General features: G+C 36.1%; 1 protein-coding gene and 1 pseudogene across 2 annotated transcripts in view; both read right to left on the reverse strand.

The window, feature by feature from the left end:
* Positions 1-15240, reverse strand: part of FAM53A (family with sequence similarity 53 member A) — a 79673-nt gene extending 64433 nt beyond the window's left edge. For both annotated transcript variants that reach the window (XM_056802293.1, XM_007496864.3), the window contains exons 1-2: positions 14988-15240; positions 127-181 (exon numbers count right to left, since the gene is read on the reverse strand). In XM_056802293.1, the coding sequence (XP_056658271.1) occupies positions 127-181; positions 14988-15104 (172 nt within the window). In that variant the 5' untranslated portion in view covers positions 15105-15240. The remainder of the gene's footprint in view (positions 1-126; positions 182-14987) is intronic.
* LOC103094664 (uncharacterized) overlaps positions 14988-24117 on the reverse strand; it is a 37004-nt pseudogene continuing 27874 nt past the window's right edge.

Genomic DNA, 24117 nt, shown 5'->3' on the forward strand with positions numbered 1-24117 from the left:
CTCAAAGCAGCAGGCTCTATGGCAGCAGGTCCCAGCCCCCATTTCACCTGATTTGCAACAGAAAGGCTGCTGAGCGCCCCAATTACCTCAGTGTCTCTCGCAGCCAGGGCTTTTAGAAGAACTTACCATTGATTTCGAAAGGGAACAAGCTGCCACTTTTGTTCAGCTCCTCAGATGAGTACTGAAATTAATCAGAGAAAGAAGTTTCAACACCACACAACCATACATGGTGTGAAAGACAGTGAGCACAAACTGTGTGTCAAAAAACAGTTAAATATTTCCAAACTCAATTCTGCTTATTACCAAGCTTTTTTGTTTCAAACTTTTAAAAGGAAAATTTAGACCTCTTGGATGTCTCTTGGTGTACCTGCTGTTTTACAGAGATGCTGAAAAGAAGACATCTGACTGCTTGGTGGCTTGCTTAGAGAGCAATCAGTCTAATGCTTACTTTTTCCCTTAAATCTGTTTCCTCTTTCCTCACCTTCACCTAGGCTATTCTTGGGTTTCTTCCAGTCTATGTAATTGTGGGTGGGACAACAGCTCAAACAGCTTTGCCCCTTACCTCCAATGACACCAGAAAGGGCAGATCTATGTGTAGGGATGGGGTGAAAGTTAGGGATGAAGGCTCATATTAAGACTTTAGAAGAACTCAAAATTCCAAAGTAATAGCATATTGTTGGTCTGGAGGAGGGGAGTGGTTCAAATTTCACCTGGATGGAACTCCAGGTTAGGAAATTCTCTCCAGTGACATCCATCAGAAACTGTTCTGTTTTAGAGAGCAGATCAAGGATGAGCAGCCAGGATGGGTTAGGGGCAGAAGTGGAAGAGAAGAAAGAATACTCTATTTGGGAATCCCAGCCTGGTGGGCCAAGTCCAGACCCAACCTGAAAGATCTGAGTGGCTCTGGGTTACGCACTTCATTTGTTTAGCCTGTTTCCTCCTCAATGAAATGTGGGGTTTCAATCCCATGAGATCCAATGGCCCTTTTAGCTCTCACAGTCCATGATCCTGTCTGTCACTGTTCCGTTACAAATCTGAGCATGGTGTTAATTGAGATTTAGGAGTAAAGTCTCTATTTTGAAAACTCCCAACTTTTCATTTGTCAAAGATTAATGAATTTTCTATTAACTCAATTTTACCTTTAATTAAATGTGCAAAAATAGGATTAAAATGTTAAGTTTTATAAATTTATTGAACAAGTACGCGATTGTAGTTTTAGAGATATCTTTCATGGCATATCTAAAATGAAAAAAAAATTCAATAATTAATTCTAACTCCAAGATTCCTACAACTTAGTAAACTAATTGACAGGATCATAAACTATCTAATCAGGCCTACATAGATTATCATACCAGAGACTGTTATTTCCCCCTTATTCCAAGAGAGAAAAGATTCACTGGCTTTTTTGTTTTTTCCTCCTACATCTTCCATGAAGCATTCTTTGATCCTTGGATAGGCACACTCCTGCCTATATATATATATATATATATATATATATATATTTTTTTTTTTTGCCAAATTCTATTCTCTATCTGTGTGTACTGTCTATTATTGATTCCTTCTTAAGGAGAAACACAGTTTATTTGTTTGAGTGTTTTCCTGGGGCACTTAACAAACACTGACTTAATTTTGTTAACTACCCAATGGAATCATTTAATCATAAAGTTAACTAAACACATAAACGTAAACTAAGTTTACATGAAAAGTTAGCCCAATGTCAATCCATCAGTGGCACAAGCTCAATGACAACTAGCAGAGGACAAACAGGTGAAAAATCAGATCATACTATAATAGGTTGAAGAACCTAGCAAAATTTGGCCTGGAAAAGAGAAGTTTGGGGGATGTGTGTGTGTGTGTGTGTGTGTGTGTGTGTGTGTGTGTGTGAGGGAGAGAGACAGAGAGAGAGACAGAGAGACAGAGACAGAGACACATATAATATAGTTCTTATAGACACTTAGAGGAGAAATATATTTCCTATAAAATTACTGTTGCTGTATGTGCACATCTATGGGGCATATGTTCCTTTTAAAAATACTATCATTCAGGGGGCAGCTGGGTAGCTCAGTGGATTGAGAGCCAGGCCTAGAGACGGGAGGTCCTACGTTCAAATCTGACCTCAGACACTTCCCAGTTGTGTGACCCTGGGCAAGTCACTCGACCCCCATTGCCTAGCCCTTACCACTCTTCTGCCTTGGAGCCAATACACAGTATTGATTCCAAGATGGAAGGTAAGGGTTTAAAAAAAAATACTATCATTCAGAGATAGCAAGGTGGCTTAGGGAACTGAGAGCCAGAAGGCCTCAAACCCCAAAGGCCTAGCCCTTACCACTCTTCTGTCTTGGAAATTATACTTAGAATCAAGTCTAAAACAGAAGGCAGGGGTTAAACTTTTTTTTTAATTAAAAAAAATTTAAAGAATAAAAAAGTATACAAAAGGAATTTTAACACTAATAATTATTTTTGCATTAATATTTTTAACTATTCCCCCTAGAATGACTCCATGATTTCATAGTCCTGCTTTCCTAACAATATGTATCTGGGGAAAAAAAGAGAGGTTTATATGTTTTTCTAGACAGAAAAAAGGTTTGATTATTTTAACATGCTAACATGCCTCCTATTTTACAAGCTTTTTTTTGGATCCTGGGTTTTGTTTGGTGTACATGTGTTTTATTATTATTAAACCAAAAAGAAGATACTATTGTTCTAAGACTTCCTTTCTAGATACAGATTCAGTTTTTAAGTAAACATCCTTGAGCAATGAAAAATTTATACTGTTTGTTAGTACGAAGTTCTACCCATGTTAAGACCTTGAACTCTGAGGTTATGTAGCAAAAATGCTCAATATAGTATTGTAAGAAATCCTTACGGAAATTAAGACTACCTATTTCCAGACAAAACTTGCTAGAAATACTTTGAAGCATTTTTTCAAGTTAATGAACCATTAAAGATGTTTCATCTCCTCACCTAAAGGGCCAAAAAAAAAATCTTTGCTACCAAAGAGCTAAAAGATTTGAGACTCTCAAGACTCTAAATGAGGTTTCAGATACTAATCACAAATTAAGAGGACAGAGATGATGATAGGAACCAGTTAATTTAGTAAATATTTCATTAAGATTAAACTTCTTAAGTTTTATGTAACCTTAACATTATTAATACAGTTGGACAATGCAACCAAGATTAGAAGGGAAACAACTGGGAAAAAAAATCTTATAGCAAATCTCTCTGATAAAGGTCTCATTTCTCAAATATATAAAGAACTAAGTCAAATTTATAAGAATCCAAGTCATTCCCCAATTGATAAATGGTCAAAGGATATGAATAGGCAGTTTTATATTAAGAAATCAAAGCTATCAATCATCATATGAAAAAATGTTCTAAATCCCTCTTTATTAGAGAAATGCAAATTAAAACAACTCTGGCGAACCACTTCTCACCTATTAGATTGGTCAATCTGACAGTAAAGAAAAATGATAAATGTTAGAGGGGATGTGGCAAAATTGAGACACGAATGCATTTTTTGGAGGAGTTGTGAACTGATCCAACCATTCTGGAGGGCAATCTGAAATTATGCTCAAACAGCTAGAAAAGAATGCATGCTCTTGGACCTGGGCCCACTATTGGATTTATATTCCAAAGAGATAAAAAAAAATAGGAAATGGCCTGTTTATACAAAAATATTTATAGCTGCCCATTTTGCGGTGGCAAAGAATTGGAAACTGAAGGGATGTCCATCAATTGGGGAAACGGTTGAACAAATTGTGGTATATGATGGTGATGAAATACTATTGTGCTATAATGAATGATGAAAAGGATGATTTCAGAAAGAGCTTGAAAGACTTATTTGAAATGATGCAGAATGAAATAAGCAGAACCAGGAGAACATTATACACAGAAACAGTAATATTGTGGGATGACCAAAAGACTTTGCTACTAACAGCAATACAATGATCCAGGACAATTCTGTGGGACTTATGAAAAAGAATGCTATCCACCTCTAGAGGAAGAACTGTTCAGGTAGAAATGCAGATGAAAACAAAAGATTTATCATTCCTTTATTTGGATATATGACTTACATGAGTATGGAAATGTGTTTTGTATGATAATACATGTATAATCCAGATTGAATTGCTTATCAGCTCCAGAAGGGGGGGAAGGAAGAAGGGAGGAAAACAATATGGGTAATATGACCTTGTAAAACTTCTGTGGAAATTTGTTATTAAAAGAAAAGTTTTCATCAATAAAGAACACTAAAATATTTTTTTAAATACAGCTAGAATACCACTACCCAAAGAGATTAAAAAATCTGGGCAATAATTTTTGTACAAAAATATTTAAAGCTGGCTTTTTGTGGTGGCAAAAAACTGGATAATGAGGGGATGTCCTGAGGGGATTGGGGAATGGCTGCATTAATTATGGTATATGATGGTTATGGAATACTACTGGATTGGATTATTATATTTATGGATTACCATACACGGATTACCATGATATGGATGATCATATTACTATACGGAGTAATATATATATATATATATATAAATATATATGTGTGTATATATACATATACACACACATACACACACGTATTACTATAAGGAATGATGAATTGATAGATTTCATAAGAATTGCAAAGACCTACATGAAATAATGATAAGTGAAATAAGCAGAACCAGGAGAACATTATACACAGAAAGTGTAACATTGTGGGACAATCAGAGGTAATTGACTTTGCTACTAACAGTAATGCAATGATCCTGGACAAGTCTGTGAGACTTATGAGAAAGATGCTATCCACAGCTAGAGAAAGAACTTTGGGAGTAGAAATCCAGAAGAAAACACATGATTTGCCACTTGTTTATATGGGTATGCTGATTTGGGGTTTCGGTTTTAAAGGATTACTCTTTTACAAAAATGAATACTATGGAAATCGGTTCAAGTGATAATATATATGTATTTTTTTAGTTTATTTAATTAATTAATTTAGAATATTTTTCCATGGCTACATGATTCATGTTTTTTCCCTCTCTTCTTCCTTCACCCCTCCCCTAGCCAAGGGGCAATTCCACTGGGTTTTACATGTATCATTGATCAAGACCCATTTCCATATTATTAATATTTGCACTAGGGTGATCTTCTACATCCCCATCAAACTGTGTGATCGAGCAGTTGTTTTTCTTCTGTGTTTTTGCTCCCACAGTTATTTCTCTGTAGATGTGGATAGCTTCTTTCTCATAAGCCTCTCAGAAATGTCCTGAGTCACTGCATTGCTGCTAGTAGAGAAGACCATTACATTCGATTGTACCACAGTTTATCAGTCTCTGTGTAAAAAGTTCTCCTGGTTCTGCTCCTCTCACTCTACATCAATTCCTGGAGGTCGTTCCAGTTCACATGGAATTCCTCCAGTTCATATTCTTTTGAGCACAATAGTATTCCATCACCAACAGATACCACAATTTGTTCAGCCATTCCCTAATCAAGGCACACCCCCTCATTTTCAAACTTTTTGCCACCACAAAGAATGGCTGCTATAAATATTTTTGTACAAGGTTTTTTCCTTATTATCTCTTTGGGGTATAAACCCAGCAGTGGTATGGCTGGATCAAAAGGCAGGCAGTCTTTTAAAGCCCTTTGGGCATATAATATATATATGTATGTATGTGTATATGTATACACACACATATGTGTATTTATAACCCAGTAGAATTGCTTATCAACTCTAGGAGAGGGGAGGGATGAGGGGAGGGAGAAAACATGAAAAAAGTTTAAAAATAAAAAATTTAATAAAGAAAAAAATAAAATAAATGTTAGGATCCTGGGGTCTAGTATAGTTACTGGCACACACCAGGCAGTTATTAAATATCTATTAAATTTATCAAGTTGAAAAAATACAGCTGGTATGTGGACAAAACATTTTGTACACTTCCTTTAAAAGATAAATATTTTACTATACTCCCTGACTTTTATTTTAAGAATGAAGAAAAATGAAAAGATTTTGTGGTAAAACAGAAATTTGGCAATTTTAACTTGGCCATATTTGATAAAAACAGACTGGGATTCCCATAGTAAAATATTTTCCCAGCACCTCATTCTGACACTGAGAGCTTAGAGGCAAGTCACTTAATTTTCTTGACCTTCCATTTTCTCCTCTGTAAAATGAGGACAGAAAATATTCCTATGACATACCTTGCCAGATTGCTCTGTCAGCTTTATAGTGTTATATAAATGTGTTCTACTATTATCCAAAATCAATGTCCTAAAGTTTTGAAGCTTTCTAAAAATGAATCTTTGGAAGGGGATGAATTTAATTTTAAATAAGACTGATGCATTTAAGTTCTCATTTCACCAATACTAACAACTACCCTAATACACTATGTCATTGATCTGAAACAAAACAGAAAAATCATTTCCCCTTTATTTACTCTATCTCCAACAGTTCCAGGATTATTACAGACACCTACAGTCTTAGTAAGCATCATCCTAATTAAATGTAGATCATTAAGCACACCAAAAGGTACAAGCTGGCCAAGAGGCACCTGCAGCAAGGCTGAGGATGACATCTGCTGCCCTAACCGCAAGTGGTGGACACCTGAGAAAATAATGACCTGGTTTACCATTACTATCAACACCAGGTTGTCTCCCTCACCATCACCCTGAGAAGTGGCTAATGCAAGGACTGTCAGTTATGTTTTACAGTCCATGATCATACAGCCAGTGTCAGAACCAGGATTGAATTCTGGGGCAACTGACTCCAAATCAATTCTTTTTCTCCTGCATACACTGCTACTAAAAACACCAATTTTGAAAATTTTATCAAGATTATGCCATATAAACACTAACTTTTCCATGATTTCAAGAATAAGCCATGTTTGCCCTGAAATAGATAGTTAATCAAATAGATTAATAACATTCAAAAGGCAAACAAGGGCATGACAGAAACATCCTATGATGTTTATATGTTTATATATGTTTATGTTAAATATCTATAAAATTCACTGTGGTCACCATTAATCTAATGATCTTTGGGGCAAATCTTCAATATTCTCCAATCCACAATAAATATTTAACATTTACCAATCACTTCACTGATCATGTAACTGCAAACTACACACTGAAAAACATAGCCAAAGGAAATGGCCAAAAAATCAGAATAATTCTAATGTCATTAAAAAGTTATCATTATATAGCTAAGAAACTAATCTAACATTTCCAGGGCAGTTAGCTCAGAGAACAAAGTACCAAGCCTAGAGTCAGGAATACCTGGGTTTGAGACATTTCCCAGCTATATAACCCTGAGCAAGTCACTTAACCCTATTTGCCTAGCCTTTACCACTCTTCTGGATTAAGAATTTAACAAAAAGTAGGGGTTTAAAAAAAAAGGAAAAGGAAAAAACTAGTCTAACATTTCTAATGCCCCACAACTCTGAGTTTATAGCCAACACTTTCTTTTTTTAAAATAAAAAAAGGCAGTTAGTTACCTAACACATAGAATAGCCTCTGGATCTTGATTTATCATAAATATCACGATATTTAGCTTTATAACACTTGTGTAACACATGCTCAGAACAGCTACTGGAAAGAGATCCAAAATTCTCAGAGCACATTATACTAGATTGAAATTGTATAAATTAAAATTGCAAGTAAATCAGATCATGTTGGTGTGAAATATGTCTTACCTGTGCCAGTTCTCTAAAATCCACATGTAAACATAAATCTCAAAAGAGGGCAAAGATTAAGTAAAGAAGAAGGCAAGTTCTCTAGAACCTTGTCTCAAAAGAAAAACAAATCTATTCGTAGATGAATTAGGAATATTTGAGAATATTCTTAAAGTACATGAATACCCTTGTAACCTGGCATCATTCTACCATGAATAAGAATAGCAAAGAAGGAGTGGATGGGTTGGGATTTGTTGTCAAGAGGGTATATCTCCATCCAGAATCTAGACCAAAACTACAAGAGCTTCTTGGCTGAAAATCTGTTCAAACACATTTTCCTTGGTCTGCCTAAAAGTATCCATTACATCATCATCCACCATAGTACTGTACTCCACAACAAATATAGCAAACTGTATTCCTATAGAACTTCAAATTATACAAAGTACTTTCTGCACAACTCAAAGGGCTAATTCTACTGAAAGTCAAGGAGGATAAATGTAAAGTCTTCTACTTAGATACCAAAAAAAAAAAATCAAGTTTAGAAGCCTGGTTAAACAACAGTTCTGAAAAAGATTTGGAGGTCTGAGTGGATTCAAGATGAGTCAGCAATGACATAGCAGTCAAAAAAGTCAGAGGTCTCTTGGATTACAATAAGAAGGGCTTCAGCTTCCAGAAGTGGGAAGGTGAGAGTTGCAGTGCAGTCTGCCTTCAGTTATCACCTGGAATAATGTGTTCACCTTTGGGCATCACAATTTAAGCACATTTGATAAACTGAACAGCATCCAGAGGAGGACAACTCAGATGATGATGGAAAGACCTTGTCAAATGAGTCAGTTGAAGTAAAAGGCAAATTTAGCAGAAAAAATTCAATTCAAGCTTGATGTGAGGAAAAAAAAAAACTTCCCAACAATGAGAGCTACTGCTATGGGTGACAGGTTCACTCTACTTGGCTCTACAAATCACTTCTTATCTGGAGAGATCCCTAGGGGAATTTCTTCATACGTGGACAAATTGAATGAGATTGGCCTCTACAGCGGTCCTGCCCCTTCCAACTCACAAATTCTGTGTTTCCATACAATATTGCCCCCATTTCACAGACTAGAAAATAGGTTTAGGTAAAACTGCATGCCTGAGATCATACAACTAAAAAAGCATCAAAGCTGAGACTTGATCTCACGTACTCTTGAATATAATTATGCCACTTCCATCAAATGAAATGGGCACATACATAGAGCTCATTCAGATTTTTTTAATTCTCCATGCAGAACTAAAGTGAAATAGTCAGCAAGTATAAGACAAGCTAATTCTAAAATAGGAAAAAGTTAAAGTAAACATTCCATTATTATTGAACTAGAACTCTAAAAGTTCATTTTCTTCTTTTCTTTAATATAGGATAAGAATTCAAGTTTTAACAAGACATTTTCCTACACTAGCAAAAATTAAATAATACAAACACCTTTATAACCTTAGAGGCTGGGCTAATTAATTCAATTACTTTTTCTTTAGGTGGACTTTATAATGAAGTAGAAAAGAATGAGACAAATCAAAGACCTAAATTTCAGTTTCAGATCAATTTATAAACCTTCAGCTGCAGATAGATAGAATGTAAAATGATCCCTGCTGTCAAAAAGCTTCCATTCTTTCTGGACAGACAACAGTACATGTTGTGGATACACAAAAGAAAATGCCACAAATGAAATCAATTAAAATGTAATTGGTGAGGAGTCACAAATTGGTAGGTTGGAGGGAGGATGGAGAAAGCTTCATGAAGGAAGTGGTACCTCATTTGAGTCTTTAAAGATATGAGGGACTTTTGAATATTTGTTTGGAATAATCTATAAAGAGTAGAGGTGAGGAGGAAGGGCTTCCCAACCATGAAACACAGCCTACAAAGGAAGGAAATAGAATGTGTGTGAAGAACAGCAAGAAAGGCAGTTAAATTAGACCAGGGCTTCTTAATCTAGGGTTCATGAACTTTTTCTTTTTAATTTTAACAATTTAACAATGGTGAAATATAAAAATCATTTTAATATTTTCTGCATTATTTGTGAAATGAAATAAAGGTCCTCCTATAAACTGCCCTCCAAAAGCTGCCTATTCTTGTTGCCTCCACTTCCTCATCTCTCACACAACTGTGACACCCCCAAGACATTAGCCAGGACCATCTTCTTCCCTACACTTTCTTTTGGTGACTTCAGAAGCTACTATTCATCAATTCTATTCATCAATTATTCAGTCTTAGTTTCTTTCCCAAGTCTCTTCTCACCAAATGTATATTAGACATTTCAAAATCTCAAACTCAACATGTCAAAAACAGAACTCATTTCTCCCTCCAAACCCACTCATCTTCAAAGCTTCCCTATTTCTGCTGAAGGCATCATCCCTCCCCAAATCTTCCAGGTTCACAATCCCAGAATCCTCCTTGATCTTTACTCTTCCACACCATACACACCCAAACAGTTACCAAATCTTGGCCTCTCTACCTTAACAGTATGATTTGCCTAAATCCCCTTCTCTAGACTGTTGGGCCCTCATCACTTCTTGCCTGGACTACTGCAGTGACCTCCTAACACTTCCAGGCTCCTTCCACTCTAAACTGTTCTCTCACATTCAGCACTCCAGCTTCCATTTCTATGCTTTCCCTGCCCAGCACACACTCCTGAGATTTCCATGTTGCTGCTTAGGATTCCTGGTTCTACTTACCTTATTATCTTGTATGATTTGTACAGGTGGCATATCCATCACCCCCACCCCTTTAACATAAACTCTATTCCTGGACTCTGCACAGAGTTGGCACTGACTATGTTGTTAAAGTGAACATTAAAAATTTAGCAGCATAATAACAGAAATTCTCTTCCTGCCCAGTATCTATCACAGTAAACAGATTATTAACATTTGCTGAACTGATCTAAATTTTAATATAATATCTGACTCAATTTAAAAAAATCTGCTTGAGTGTTTATCACAGTTTTTCACTAGAAATGGCTATAATTGAGACCCTACTATACTGTGTCAGAGCATGTGTCCCTAGTATAAATGGAGAACCTTCATGAACAAATTCAATTCTCACAGCTTTTCAATATTTTGTTGTCAGTCATTTTTCAGTGATATCTAACTCTTCATGGCCCCATCTGGGATTTTCTTGGCAAAGATACTGGAGTGGTTTTCCATTTCCTTTTCCAGCTCATATTACAGATTAGAAAACTGAGGTAAACAGGGTGAAATAACTTGCCTGGGGTTGCACAGCTAGAAAGTATCTGAGGCTAGATTCAAACTCAGGAAGATAAGTCTTCCTGACTCCAGGCCTGGCCCTCTATCCCCTGCCACTCCTAGATCCACATCTTATCCATGAATAGCTACCTCCCAGGAGCCTATTTTATATAGGCCCCAAAGCCTATATAAACATAAAGGTGGTTAACTAGAAAAAACTCACTCTGATAAGCTGAAGAGAGGCAAGAACAATTTCTAAGACAAGCAGCAATGTTCATTCAATTAAAGACAGTGGTATCCATCCTGGCTGACCCAGGTTATCTTGCGTTAGCTTAAGATCCTTCACTAAAACCATTTGAAAAGAAAATACACCAAATACGGTTGGCAGCTGTCAATGTGGAAAACAAAGTATTCACAACCTTTAAATTCCCCCCAAAAGGAGTCAAGTCATATGACCATCATTCCCTAATTCAAAAAAGGGCTAATAGTAAGACTAGACTTTATGGTAGAACTCTATACATTTCCTATTTATCACTAAAATATCTATAGGATAAAGTTAGCTGAGAGGCAGAATGAGGATAAGATTTTTTTCCTTTAATTTTTATCTCACATCACTTTTTTTCATTTACTACTTTAAGGGGACACAAACCACAGAAGTACCATTACATCTGTCTTTCAGAAAAATTCTGCTAACTATAACAGTGCACTTAATTGCTATAATCAGTTGTTTCATAGCTTACACAAAGGTCTTCTGGCTCCAAGCACTGTTCGGCTTTTTGAAAGAACCGTCCAGAGATATAGATCCTCCTCCTCAACTCCACATATCTAGCATAGCTCAAAATTATTTCCAAATCATGGTAAGCATAGATTCAAACAATACCATAACTGTGTTTGGTCATAAAAGGCAGAGGGACAGTTTATGTGGAATGACAAAGTAATATGGCTGAACTTTTTTCAAATAGTATACTTCTCTATGCCAATGAACAGTGACCTTCAATGTGCTGCACACCCCCACCACCACCACCACCACCACCACCACCACTACCCTTGGGAGGTTGCCATTGCTCCAACATATTTTTGGAACTCTTCTCTTGGAACAGCTTTTCCAAGCCAGTTTACAAGCCACCCAGAAAGTCAGCAACATTATTTTACAGTTAAAATTTGTATTTTAGGAAACAGCCTAAGTTTTATTCTGAGTCTAATGATGAACCACAATGCTTGGTAATTCTCAATTCCTCTGTGCTTTAATTTATGAAAATATCCATGGCCCAACTGCTATTCACTTCTACCTATCTCACAAGAATTATAAAAATATTTTGGCACAAAATGTTTCAACTTAAATTTGTAAGGTTTAATATATCTGTATGGAATTGCTTTGAATATCAGAATATCTTTTGGACAAAACTCAAAGCATCACAAAACCATTTCATTTTAGAAAAATAAAAAGGAAGCTTAGAGATAATCTAGCCTAACCCTTTCAATTTACAGATGAAGAAACTTGGGCCAAGACATTAAGCAACTTTTCTAAGGTCACGTGCACAGCTAATTAAGAAGAGAGTCCGAAGTAGAATATGGGTCTGAATTCCTAGACCAGCAGTCCTACTATATTCTTAATAATTTGCTACACTGCTCTCAAGTTTAGAAAGGAGGGCTGTTATCCTCATTTTGTAGATGAGGTGACTGAAGTTCAGAGTTTGACTTTCCCAGCATCATATCAATGAAAAATGTCAGTACCAGGCCTTCACCAAGTCCTGACACCAAATCCAGAGTTCATTTCCCTAAGAGGCTATACAGCACTGCCCTTCAAAGAAGAACTAGCTCTCCTCAGAAAGAAATTGAACAGTTTAGATTATTAGTGTACAACTCCATCACTTCTATGAGGCCAAGGGCCCCACCTGTGGTATTCGCAGAATTAACAATCCTACAATGTCCAATGACAAAAAAGAAAGGATCATCAAAGATCATTAGGCATAAGATCTGTGATCTAGAGCTGGAAGGAACCTCACAAGTCCCAAGCCTCACCCACAAAGAATTCTTCTACAACAAATAACCATCCAACCTCTACTTGAAGACCACTAGGGTTCTAGAAACTCACTCGCTCATGAGGCAGCTTTTTCTACAATGGAATACTTTATGTCAAATTTCTAAAAATGTTCACGATGGTATAAAAATTTCATCTGAGATAGTAGAGGCTACATTCTTCACTGAGTAATTGTTAAAATGCCAAGATTTCACTGAAGATATGGTTGAGATTCAGTGAAAATTTATCGTGAGATGGGACTCATGAGCTACCAACATACTCTCCTAAATTTAATTCAAGACCATGGCAGGGGGAAGGAGGCTATTAGGAAAATGCTTTGTATGCCCAATGAGTGTCATCTTGATTGGATGTATGCAAAGTGGCACGGGGGTCCTCCTCCCCTCAGAACATGGGTTTTATAAACCCTAAAGCCCACTCTCTGCCCTACAGATTCCTTCTATAAATCACAGCTCCTGGTTTAATTAACTCCAACAAGCATTTAAAAAATAAGTCCCTGTTCTATACAAGGAAGATCCTATGTAACATATAAGAGACAAACAAAAATGAACAAATTCCTAACCTTACGAGCTTTACATTCTGCTAGGGTACAAGAGACAAACAAATAAGAAAAAACAAGATAAACTGAGGAGGGAGAAAAGACTTAAGAATTAGGTGAACTTTCAACTAAGCCTTAAAGGAATTAAGAATTCTGAGAGGTGAATCCAGCTCTGAGGGAATAGCAAGGAAACTGGTTTGGACTAATGTGAAATCAATCTTGAAATGGAGATCAAGCTGAGGAGGGAGCCTGTAAGATTGCCCAACAAGGGAACAAGATGATCAGAGTTTGCCTTAGAAGGTGAATAGTAGCCAGGAGCAGGCTGGAGGTAGAAGACAACTACATTCTGTTAGCTGTAAGGTGATCATGGGCAAAGCACTTAATCTAAGCCTTAATTTTTTTCTTCTTTATAATAATGGTGATACCACCATAGTAACTATGACATATGTGGCAAAATTCAATTTATCATAGCTTTTATTAGAGCCTCCTACAAGCAAGACATTGTCCTAAGGAAACAAAGACAAAAAGAAAATAAGAAGTCATTCAAAAGTTTTCTGATTCAATATGTAATAAATTTCCGAAGACATGTACTTTCCAAGATCTTTAGTACCTTCTCTGCTCAACAGTTTACTTAATTAAAAGAAAAATGGCAATCCTCACTTGAAAGTAATCAATGCTGAAAAAATGAGATATTTAACTATTAAGATATATATCTGGTGGCAACTAAAGTTGCTCTGAGGACAGAGATCCAGGCCTAAGGATGGGAAGTCTAGGTTCAAATGTAACCTCAGACACTTCCTAGTTATATGATCCTTTAATGATAATTTTTTAAATTTCTTTCTTAAAAAGATTATATATCTCAAATCCATAATTTCTGAACACCTAAAACTCATGTAGATTTCCAGCTTTCCTATAATCTTTTACTTTATCATTCAAATTAGATTATCTCTCTTCCTCTCATCCATTCAATCATCTTATTTTTGGGGAACTAAAAGTCATTCATATATTTCAGGTTGTTTCTGGAACACAGGGATCCTTCCCCTCACTTGGGAAAAAAATCAAACTGCCCTGGGAGAGAGGCACATAAACCTATTTCCCAAAATCAACATCTAGGATCACAGAATGTTAAAACTAAAAGAAATCTTGCGAGATTATCTAATCCAACTCCTTTTACTTTGAGGAAACTGGGGATTCAAAGAATGAAGTGATTCTCTCAGAGCCTAAGTGTTGGATAAAAAACATCAATCTACCAAAGATGTATGGGAAGTTATATGTTATAGCTCCAACCATTTTAGTCTGGATGCTACTGCCTCAAATGTTAATCAGTCAATAAGCACTTATTAAGCACATACCAAGCAATGGGCTAAGTTCTAGGGATACAAAGGAAGACCCAAAACAAATTGTGTTCTCAGAAACTCATAGCCTAAAAAGGAGAAAGGGAGACCACATGAAAACACTCCATATACAGGTACACACAGGGAAGGCACTAGTACTTTCAACAGATAAACAGAAAAGACAGAGACAAGAGAGATATGTAGTAAAAACTCACCAGGTTAATATTGTAGGTTTTACAAGTGAGATCATCCAAGCTCTGGTTCTGTAGCTTTTCTGTTATTAGTGTTACCATGGTAGTTGTCCCTTTTCCACTGCTTACACTGACAAGCATCGGTGCTCCTTTGGGTCCTACTTCACAAATCTTGGGCCATTGCTGGATCTATGCTAATCAGTCTCAAGATTCAGACTTCCATTTACAGATGAAGAGTTTACTATGAAGATCCTTTCAGTGGTTCATGCCTACTTTTCTGTAAAGAAAAATTATCACTTTTAACTATAAAAATCATCACCTTAGCTCAATTATTATATACATAACATATTGACCAAATACTTTTAAAAATCTTTTTTTTTTTAGTTTAACTTAAGCATACTATGATCTGGTACATTATCCTTTCATTTTGCTGATGGAAAAATTAAGATAGATAGTTTAAAAAAGCATAAACTGATTGAATTTAACAGAGAATAAATGGCATAATAACCAGAATTAAACATTCAACTCATTAAACAGCATAGTCTCACTTCTTATAAGTTAAGATTTACACCAATTTTACTGTCCTTTACTATTTTTTTAATAATTCTTACCTTCTGTCTTAGTATCACTTCTAAGACAGAAGAGCAACAAGGGTTAGACAATCAGGGTTAAAGAAATTTGCCCAGGGTCACACAGGTCCTCTGAACTCCAGGCCTAGTGCTCCAGTCACTGTGCTACTTAGTTGCCCCTATCCTTTATTCTTTAAGATTCTCATATTATAAATCAATAAATCAAAATAATATAAATCAAAGATATGACCCCTAAAAATATAATGATTGCTTCATCTTCCAAATATGGTTATTCTTTTTTTTTAATCACCAGATTGACATTTATCTTTTGAAAGATCCAAGGGCAAAGATATTCTCTAAACTCCTGTCTTTCCTTTAGTTTTGTCCATTTTTCAAAGACCTCTATCTCCATCATGGTCGGAAGTAACATGGAACTTAAATTCCCTTGTGTGTTCAAAGAAGTGGCATCATTTGCATCATACAAGATTCTTAAGTTTCTATGGATCTCAAGAGAGGTTCCCCTTTTTAAAACCTAATTGAAGGCTGCCAAACCTTTATCTTTTCAATTCTCTTTGAAAAGTGGAAATGTAAAATATGATGCAAAAAAAAAAATCACACATAATCAATAAAACTGATTTTAAATATTTTTTAAGAGTAGAAATGATATATGATAGCTTCTCTCAGTGAAAAACGAACATTGTGAGGAAATGAGTGGCTGGATAGGCCAAAACAAATTCTCATTTACTATCTCAGATTATCCTTCTTGTCATATATTTCAATTATATTTTAATCATACCCTAAGCTCTAGCTTGTATATTTCTCATCTGCAAGCTTGTTGAACAATTCTCTTCTCCCACCCCCACCAAAATAAGTAATATTAAAAATAAGCACCACCCTATGCTTGACCCTTGCCAAAACTTCATATTCTGTGCTAACTATCCTATCTGAAATGTACCCCAAAACTCACTTGGTCTAATGTCCTACCCAATACAGAAATTTCTCCTTCACTCCTCAGTCATTTAGCTTCTGTTCCTCCAACAACAGCTAATCATTAATTAAATGCAAAGTTATCTAGTTTTCTAATTGGGTTGCTTCTAAACTATAATGCCAGTAAATATCAATTGTCATCATTTTATTTCTTATTCCCATAGTGTTCGTTTTTGTAAGTGAATAATCATATAAAGTCAAAACCCCAAAACATAAACCCAAATAAACAAGGGGAAATGGTATTGCCATCATTTTAAAAACAACAATAATATATCCAAGTGCATGGAGATAATAAGAAAATATAAATTTTAGGTAACAAGTCAGTTTCCACGGGCCAATACACTCTAGAAGATTCAAAAAGAATGAAAGATACATAAATATGTAATGGAATCAAGGCTACATGTACAATCTCTATTTTATGGCTGTTTATCAATGATTTTCTAGTTTTTAAAAAAGGTAAAGAGGAAAAAATAAGAAAAAGTAAAAGAATCTTTCAAGTTAAATATTTCCCATTAATGGAAGAGGTCAAAGGATTTGTTGCTATTAGCACTCCTCTGGTTAGAAGACTTTGAAAAGAGTTGATCCATTCCATGAATGTTGGGAAGGCTTTGGAGTTTATAGTGTATCGTTAAAAGTATACACTTGCATAGAGAAAATAATTTAGTTACTTTGAGATGGAAGAAGTGAGCCCTAAAAATGCAAATGTGCATAGTCTAATAAGTATCTTCTTAGCATTTTTGTAAATATGTCTAATGGGTTCCTTGGCAAAATGTTAAAATATATTAATATATGCTCATTTTCTTCTATTTTCTTATTCTAATTTCATGTTTATATTTTAATGAGTTTTAATATATTTTTATTAAATTAGCCAAGTATCAGAAGCTAATTTAGAAACTATTTATGATAACTAGGTAATTCCTCAAATAACCACCTAAAAATTTTAAACCATTACAATCAAAATAACCATTTCCAGTTTCCTAAATTTGAATTTTCAAAAATCCTACCCAACATACCTAAAATTTGCATTACTCAAAATACCCATGTACAATCACTCTACCTCTTCCTCCAACTCTTCCTCCAAATCATTAAATACAATTTTAGAATTAGCTTCCAAAAATGTGCAGAATCTTTAAAATCCTAATGACCTATTTGTATCTATTTCTGCCTTAAAGTCTATCCTACTCAAAATGTTATGCTAATTTTCCAGAGCCATTTGGTGGGGGGGAGAAGGGGGGACAGAAAAAGGCATTGCCAGGATGAACTTGAATTTTTTTGGTGCTGCTATATAAATGAAAGCAAAATTTTAAACGGTATAGATTCAAAGAGAAGCATTATGATGAGAGGCATGATGAATGGCTAAAGGGCCCAGACTTGAAATCAATCTTAAAGACCTGGATTTACTTCCTCCCTGTGATACATGCTTGCTATATGGCCCCAAACAATTATAAAACCAAGTCCTGAACTAGCTATCAGTTTGCTCTGGTAAATGGAGTCAAAAAATCTCTACCATAATGATATTATAGAGCCCAACAAAATGAGAACAAAATCTATTATAAAAGGTAGTCTATGGGGGCAGCTGGGTGGCTCAGTGGATTGAGAGCCAGGCCTAGAGACAGGAGGTCCTGGGTTCAAATTTGAGCTCAGACACTTCCCAGCTGTATGACCCTGGGCAAGTCACTTAACCCCCATTGCCTAACCACAGTGTTGATTCAAAGACAGAAGGGTTTAAAAATAAAATTTTAAAAAAAAAAAGGTAGCCCAATTTCTATACTTCCTATTATAATAAGTGAAAGCTGAAACAATGGAAAAAGAACAAATGAACACAGAATCAGAACAAGCAGCAAAATACTTTTTCTGCTGTTCTTACCAAGTACATGCTCAGAGACAGTGATGGAAGCAGTAATTCTGCAGTTTTAATTTGTCTTCACAATCATAGGAAGGCAGAAGAAGAAACAAATAATGAAACACATAGACTTCTATCCTCTTGTTAAAGGGATAGGAGACTATATGCAGGTGCAGAATGTTGCACATGTCATCAGAAACTAGTTTTGTTGGTGTTTTGTCATTGATATTTTGTAACAAGGGAAGGCAGATCAAGAAATAACTGGGGTGTAAAATACTATAAAAGTGGCAGGGGAGCAAAAAGGGGGTGATACCTAGGAGTTTCCCATGAGGCTAGGCAGCAAAGCCACTCTAAATTCCATCCCTAAGTAAGCACCTAAGAAATCTGACTAGGTACATAAGACTGAATATAGTATTGGATATGAAGAAAGGGTAGGATAGAAATTCCAATCTATGTTACAAGTTAAAAGATCTATCAAAATCAAAACTACTGAAGAAAATTTAAAATAAGACAAAATGTCTAGTTCTCTACCCCACCCCAATATCACCCTCAGATTCATCCTACCAAAAAAAGACAATATTCATTTTTTACTTTGTGAATAAAACCAATGGTTAAACTAGAAGACAAGTTTAAAATCACAAAAAATAACAAAGATACAATTCAGAATGTATCCTTATACTCCAACTCTTACATGTGGTCTAGTTAGCTGGTTTATAAAATTATAAAATCCTGAAATTTGAGACCAAGTTCAGATGCCAACCCAAGTATATCCCAAGGGCAAGAGGAAGGGGAAAATCTGAAGCCAAATAAGTCTGACCTTTAGGCTGGGGAACAAAAAGGAAGAGCCAGGAAAAAAAAGCCACAAAAAATATTTTCCCCCTTAAAACAGCCTATTCTAACCCTAAACCCTAAAATTCACACAATCTTAAATACGTCTTTTAAACCATGACAAAGTATTTGTGTGAAAAATTCCTTCCAGAAATAGATTCTAGTATTACTTGGTACAAAAGAAAGTTATAGCACTTCAGAGTATAATATCCCAATGCCAACGGTCCAAAGTTCCCATGTTCCTCTCTATTGTACTATGCTGTATAAAGCCCTTCCCTATTAGCCTATGCCAAAGCTGGGACTCCCGGGCTTTTACTCAGGAGTTTTTTGCCTGTGTTAAACTATAAAGCTGGCCCCTTGCAATCTAGAGTACTTCAGGAATTGTGTAAAAACCTGAATGATTATTTGCAAGAAGAAAAAGAATTGAACTATGATTCTATGGTCATTTATGCCATCTTGCCTACAAATATAGAACTAATCATGGTTTTAAAAAGAGATTTTGTTTCTCTGGTATTAATCACCCTTCTCCCTAGCTTTTCAATAAATATGATCCTGTTTCAAAGGCATGTCACTTTTAGCTTCCCTAATGTTTTTAGTTACTAGGATTGATCAGAGATCTGAGTTAATGACTTTCTTTATGCTCCTTGCAAAAAAAAAAAAGGGGAGAACTGGGTTATTAACTTCTAAAGGAAAGTCTTCTCAAAGCCCATAGAATTCATAATCAACATCTTTCTAAATTAGTAGTTGATTAAATATCAAAGTTTCTCTGTGAAAGAACTTTAAATACTCACAGGGAAGCATCTCTGAAATGGAGAGGACTCCCCATACAAGAGACCATTTAGCTCCAAAAAAGAAGCCAACAAACCCCAATTCAATCAGCCCATTATTAATTTTTAATTCATTTAACTAAGAATCTTCATTCACGAAAACCAACTATTCTATATAACATATATCTAGTCATCCCCCCAAGCTCCACTGTAATTGAAAAACACATTTAAATGTCAAACCACGTACCAAAAAAATATCTTATAGTGCTATTAGCAATTTTTCACTCTCAGTCACTGTTCTCTTTCAACAGAGGGCAATGAAAATGTAGGCTGAGGGAGCAGCTGGGTGGCTCAGTGAATTGAGAGCCAGGTCCTAGGATGGAAGGTCCTAGGTTCAAATCTGGCCCCAGACACTTCCCAGCTGTGTGACCCTGGGCAAGTCACTTAACACCCATTGCCTAGCCCTTACCACTCTTCTGCCTTGGAGCCAATACACAGTATTGATTCCAAGATGGAAGGTAAGGGTTTAAAAAAAGAAAAAAGAAAAAAAAAGAAAATGTAGGTTGAAATAAGTCTGAAACATGAATTTACAGAGCTAAAAAATAAGTAACACAAAACAACACAACTGTTTATTTTTCTTTGTAATTAAAAAAAATATCGCATGTAGTTCTCATAGACACACCTATTGCTGGCATGCAAAATCAGTCAGTCTATTAAGGCACAAAAGGATCCCTTTCTTCACTCCTCATCAGTCACTGCCTTACACAAAGTAGTGGTCAATAAGTATGAGTTTGATCTGGCAACTGGGTATAGTTTGAATGAATATTCAACATGGGTTCACTTGTTGGCTCCCACTCTTGCTAGGCAGGCATGTGACCTGGGGGAAAGTATTTAAGTGACCTTCAGTTTCCAGGCCAATGAGATGGGGAGAAGGGAGTGATAGACACTCTACTATCTAACATAGACTTTATTACACATAGTTGATGTCTTTCCTAGAATGGCCCTGAGTAGACCCTGGAGATTCCTCTTACTCCAGACATAAAACAAATGAAAGTCTCCTTTTGGGGTAAGCCTTTTACTGGAAGGAAGCTCAAAAAAAATCTCATCTTCATTTACAAATCCATGGATTTTTTTTTCATTCAGATATTTATCATATACCTGGCCACCAACTATGGTCTAAGAAACTGGGTTCAATCTGCCACTTACTAGGCTTGTGGCTGTGGTTCAATCACTTGCCCCTTTGAGCCTGCTTCCTTTTCTGTAAGATGGAGATGGAAATATGTTAGATGACCTATGAGGCTAAGCCTGTTTCTACATCTATGATCCCCAAGATAAATTTCTTCTCTTACTGAAATGTACATATCATCAGTTTAAGACTTTATTCCAACTGGGGTAACATAAAGAAACAGTGTATAAGTTATATTCAGGAGGAAATTTTGGAGGAGTGGTTTAGGGAAAAGGGAATTAGCATTTATTAAGCACCTGCTACATGCATGCCAAGCTCTTACTAGGGCCACACAAGCAACTAAATGTGTGAAACCAGATATGAACTCAGGTCTCCCTGATTCTATTCACTGTGCCCCCTCACTATCTGAGATTTATCAACTTCAGAAATGAAATTATCACATAATAAAAGCTAACATTTTATTTTAGATAGTGCTTACTATGTGTCAGGCACTGTGCTGAGCACTTTGCAATCATTCTCTCATTTGATACAACCCTAGGAAGGAGGGTTTTACAGATGAGGAAAATGAAGCAAATGGAGGTTAACTGATTTACCTAGGGTCACAGAGTTAATAAAGTATCTGAGACTGGATTTGAACTTAGGGCTTCCTCCCTCCAGGCCCAACTCTATTCACTGTGCCATCAACTACAGAAGATCCATAAATATTTATCAACCTCAGAAATTATCACCAGATTAAAAGTGAATGACCTACAACAAAATGCACGCAGTGAAACTCACTGCAACAAGTATATCCTGGTTTTCTCCAGTCCCTTTCAGAAAAAATTGCTCCAGTTTCTCACACTTAGTGGCAGGTAGCTCAAACGTGGAAAGTCTGTGGAAAATACAAAGCCCTTCAGCATAGGGGAGTGAGCCAACAACTGTGGTTCTCTAAATCTAGAGCAAAATATGAAGCAATCAAGAACTTCAAAGGCCCTCCAAGATTTCAGAGCACTCTACCATCTACAAGGAAAGTATAAACTCAGGAGCAGCAGCCATCACACCGAGATGATAGTAAAAAAGCCTCGATGTTTCAACATGACTTTTCAGTTCTAACTGGTAACAGATGACAAGTTATACTGATTCTTCCAAGAAAGCAAAGAGTCTGCTCCCAGAATTTAACTTTCTGAAATTCCCTGCTTTTGAAATGCTCAGCTGGATCTTTAGAAGCTGAGGCCATTTCAGGACGGAGTTCTACCTTCAGGGACTTTGGTTCTTACCTAACACTCTACTCACTTCACTAAACAAAAACCTCCAGATTCATAAAGTGAGCTGTGCTGTTCCCTCCACAGTATGAACAGAAAACCATCTTATAGTATTCAGGGGAAAAGTCAAATGCCCACCAATTCCACTTGATAAACCCATCAAGATTAAGGCCTCTTTAAAAATTCTCATTTGTTTATTCTCCAGAATAGATCCTGAAAAGACAGAAAGTGCAAACTCGATAGAAATAATCCAGAAAAAATGAGTGAGGCTATTTGGGGATGGGGAGAAAGAAATGAAAAATGTTTAATCCCCATTACACATGCTCTTAAAGGCTGTCTTCCCGTGCAGGAAATGGGCAAGCAATGACCTCATCTCTGCCTCACAGAATTCCTATCTTTCTTTGAAGCTGAGTTGGACTGCTATCTCCATAGCAGTGGAGGAAAAAGGCCTAATGAGATTCCTCAATTGCTAATGCTCTCCACTGTTCTCCACTCCAAGTCCCTTCACCCCCAACACACATATATAGAATGTAAACTCTAAAGGTAGAAAAGGTTTTGTTCCCCAGTGCCTCCAACAGGGCAGAGCAGATAGCAGGTGATGAATAAACACTTGTTTCTTACAACCTAATTTGTTTATAAAATTTCTTACAAGGTATATCAAATTTATAAGTATAATTTACTCAGATGAAAAGTTTATTAATTTGGCTTCTGATCATTTTAAATTCAAAAACCTTTGGGCTCCAAATCTTCTTGCCATTGGCTAGGTAATCTCAGTTCCCCAAGCAACATTCTGTATTGACTAAATTATTCTAGGTTTTTAAATTATTTTAAGTTTTAGAAGATCCAGTAGTTCCAGAGTTTGTGAATGTTTTTTAGTCTGTTTGTTTTAACACTTAACTTCTTAGACTCAATGCTGTGTATTGGTTTCCAAGGCGGAAGAGTGGAAAGGGCTAGGCAATAAGGGTTAAGTGACTTGCCCAGGGTCACACAGCTAGGAAGTGTCTGAAGCCACATTTGAACCCAGGACTTCCCATCTCTAGGCCTGGCATTCTCTACTGAGACATCTAGTTTGTCTCCTGCAAACTTCTTTAAAATCTCCCCAGTGCCCCCATGATGTTATTTTACTATGGATTCCAATGTTGGAGAAAATATGACATCAAAATACAATGAATTCAGTAACATTTGAAATGAATCTGCATTTTATTCATCATAACAATACCATATTAAGATGCAAATAAGACTCTATTCGATTCAATCTATAGAAGACCAAAATGCCAATGTTTGGTACCCACTTGGCCTTGAGAAACCTTTGTGATAACTCCATGGTCCTCTTTTTGTTAGAACAATTTCCAAATAAAGAGTAGATGATAGAAATGACTGTTCTAATTCAAAGGTTCACATGGTCTTGCATGCAATTAAGTCTTCTCAGGCTCAAAATGAAGAAACAAGCAAAATCTTAGGGTCATCTCCAGTTCACAGTAGCTTGGTATACCTAAAACCTAGAAACAAAACTCCAAACCCACCTTCCTACAATCATGGAGGCTGAAGAGCTCTCAGTACACTGAAGTTTATTTAGACAAAATGGGCTCTACCCTTCATAGAGCTTCTGGGATAACCCAAAATTATCTTTAATATCTCTAAAATGTTACCTAAGGGCCACTAGGGATATAAAAAACAATATGAGCTCTGAGGAAGGTGGGAAGAAGGAAAGACATGGAAAGCTTCACAAGACA

Source organism: Monodelphis domestica, chromosome 6 (genome assembly GCF_027887165.1).
Source record: "Monodelphis domestica isolate mMonDom1 chromosome 6, mMonDom1.pri, whole genome shotgun sequence".
In the NCBI taxonomy this organism is placed as follows: Eukaryota; Metazoa; Chordata; class Mammalia; order Didelphimorphia; family Didelphidae; genus Monodelphis; species Monodelphis domestica.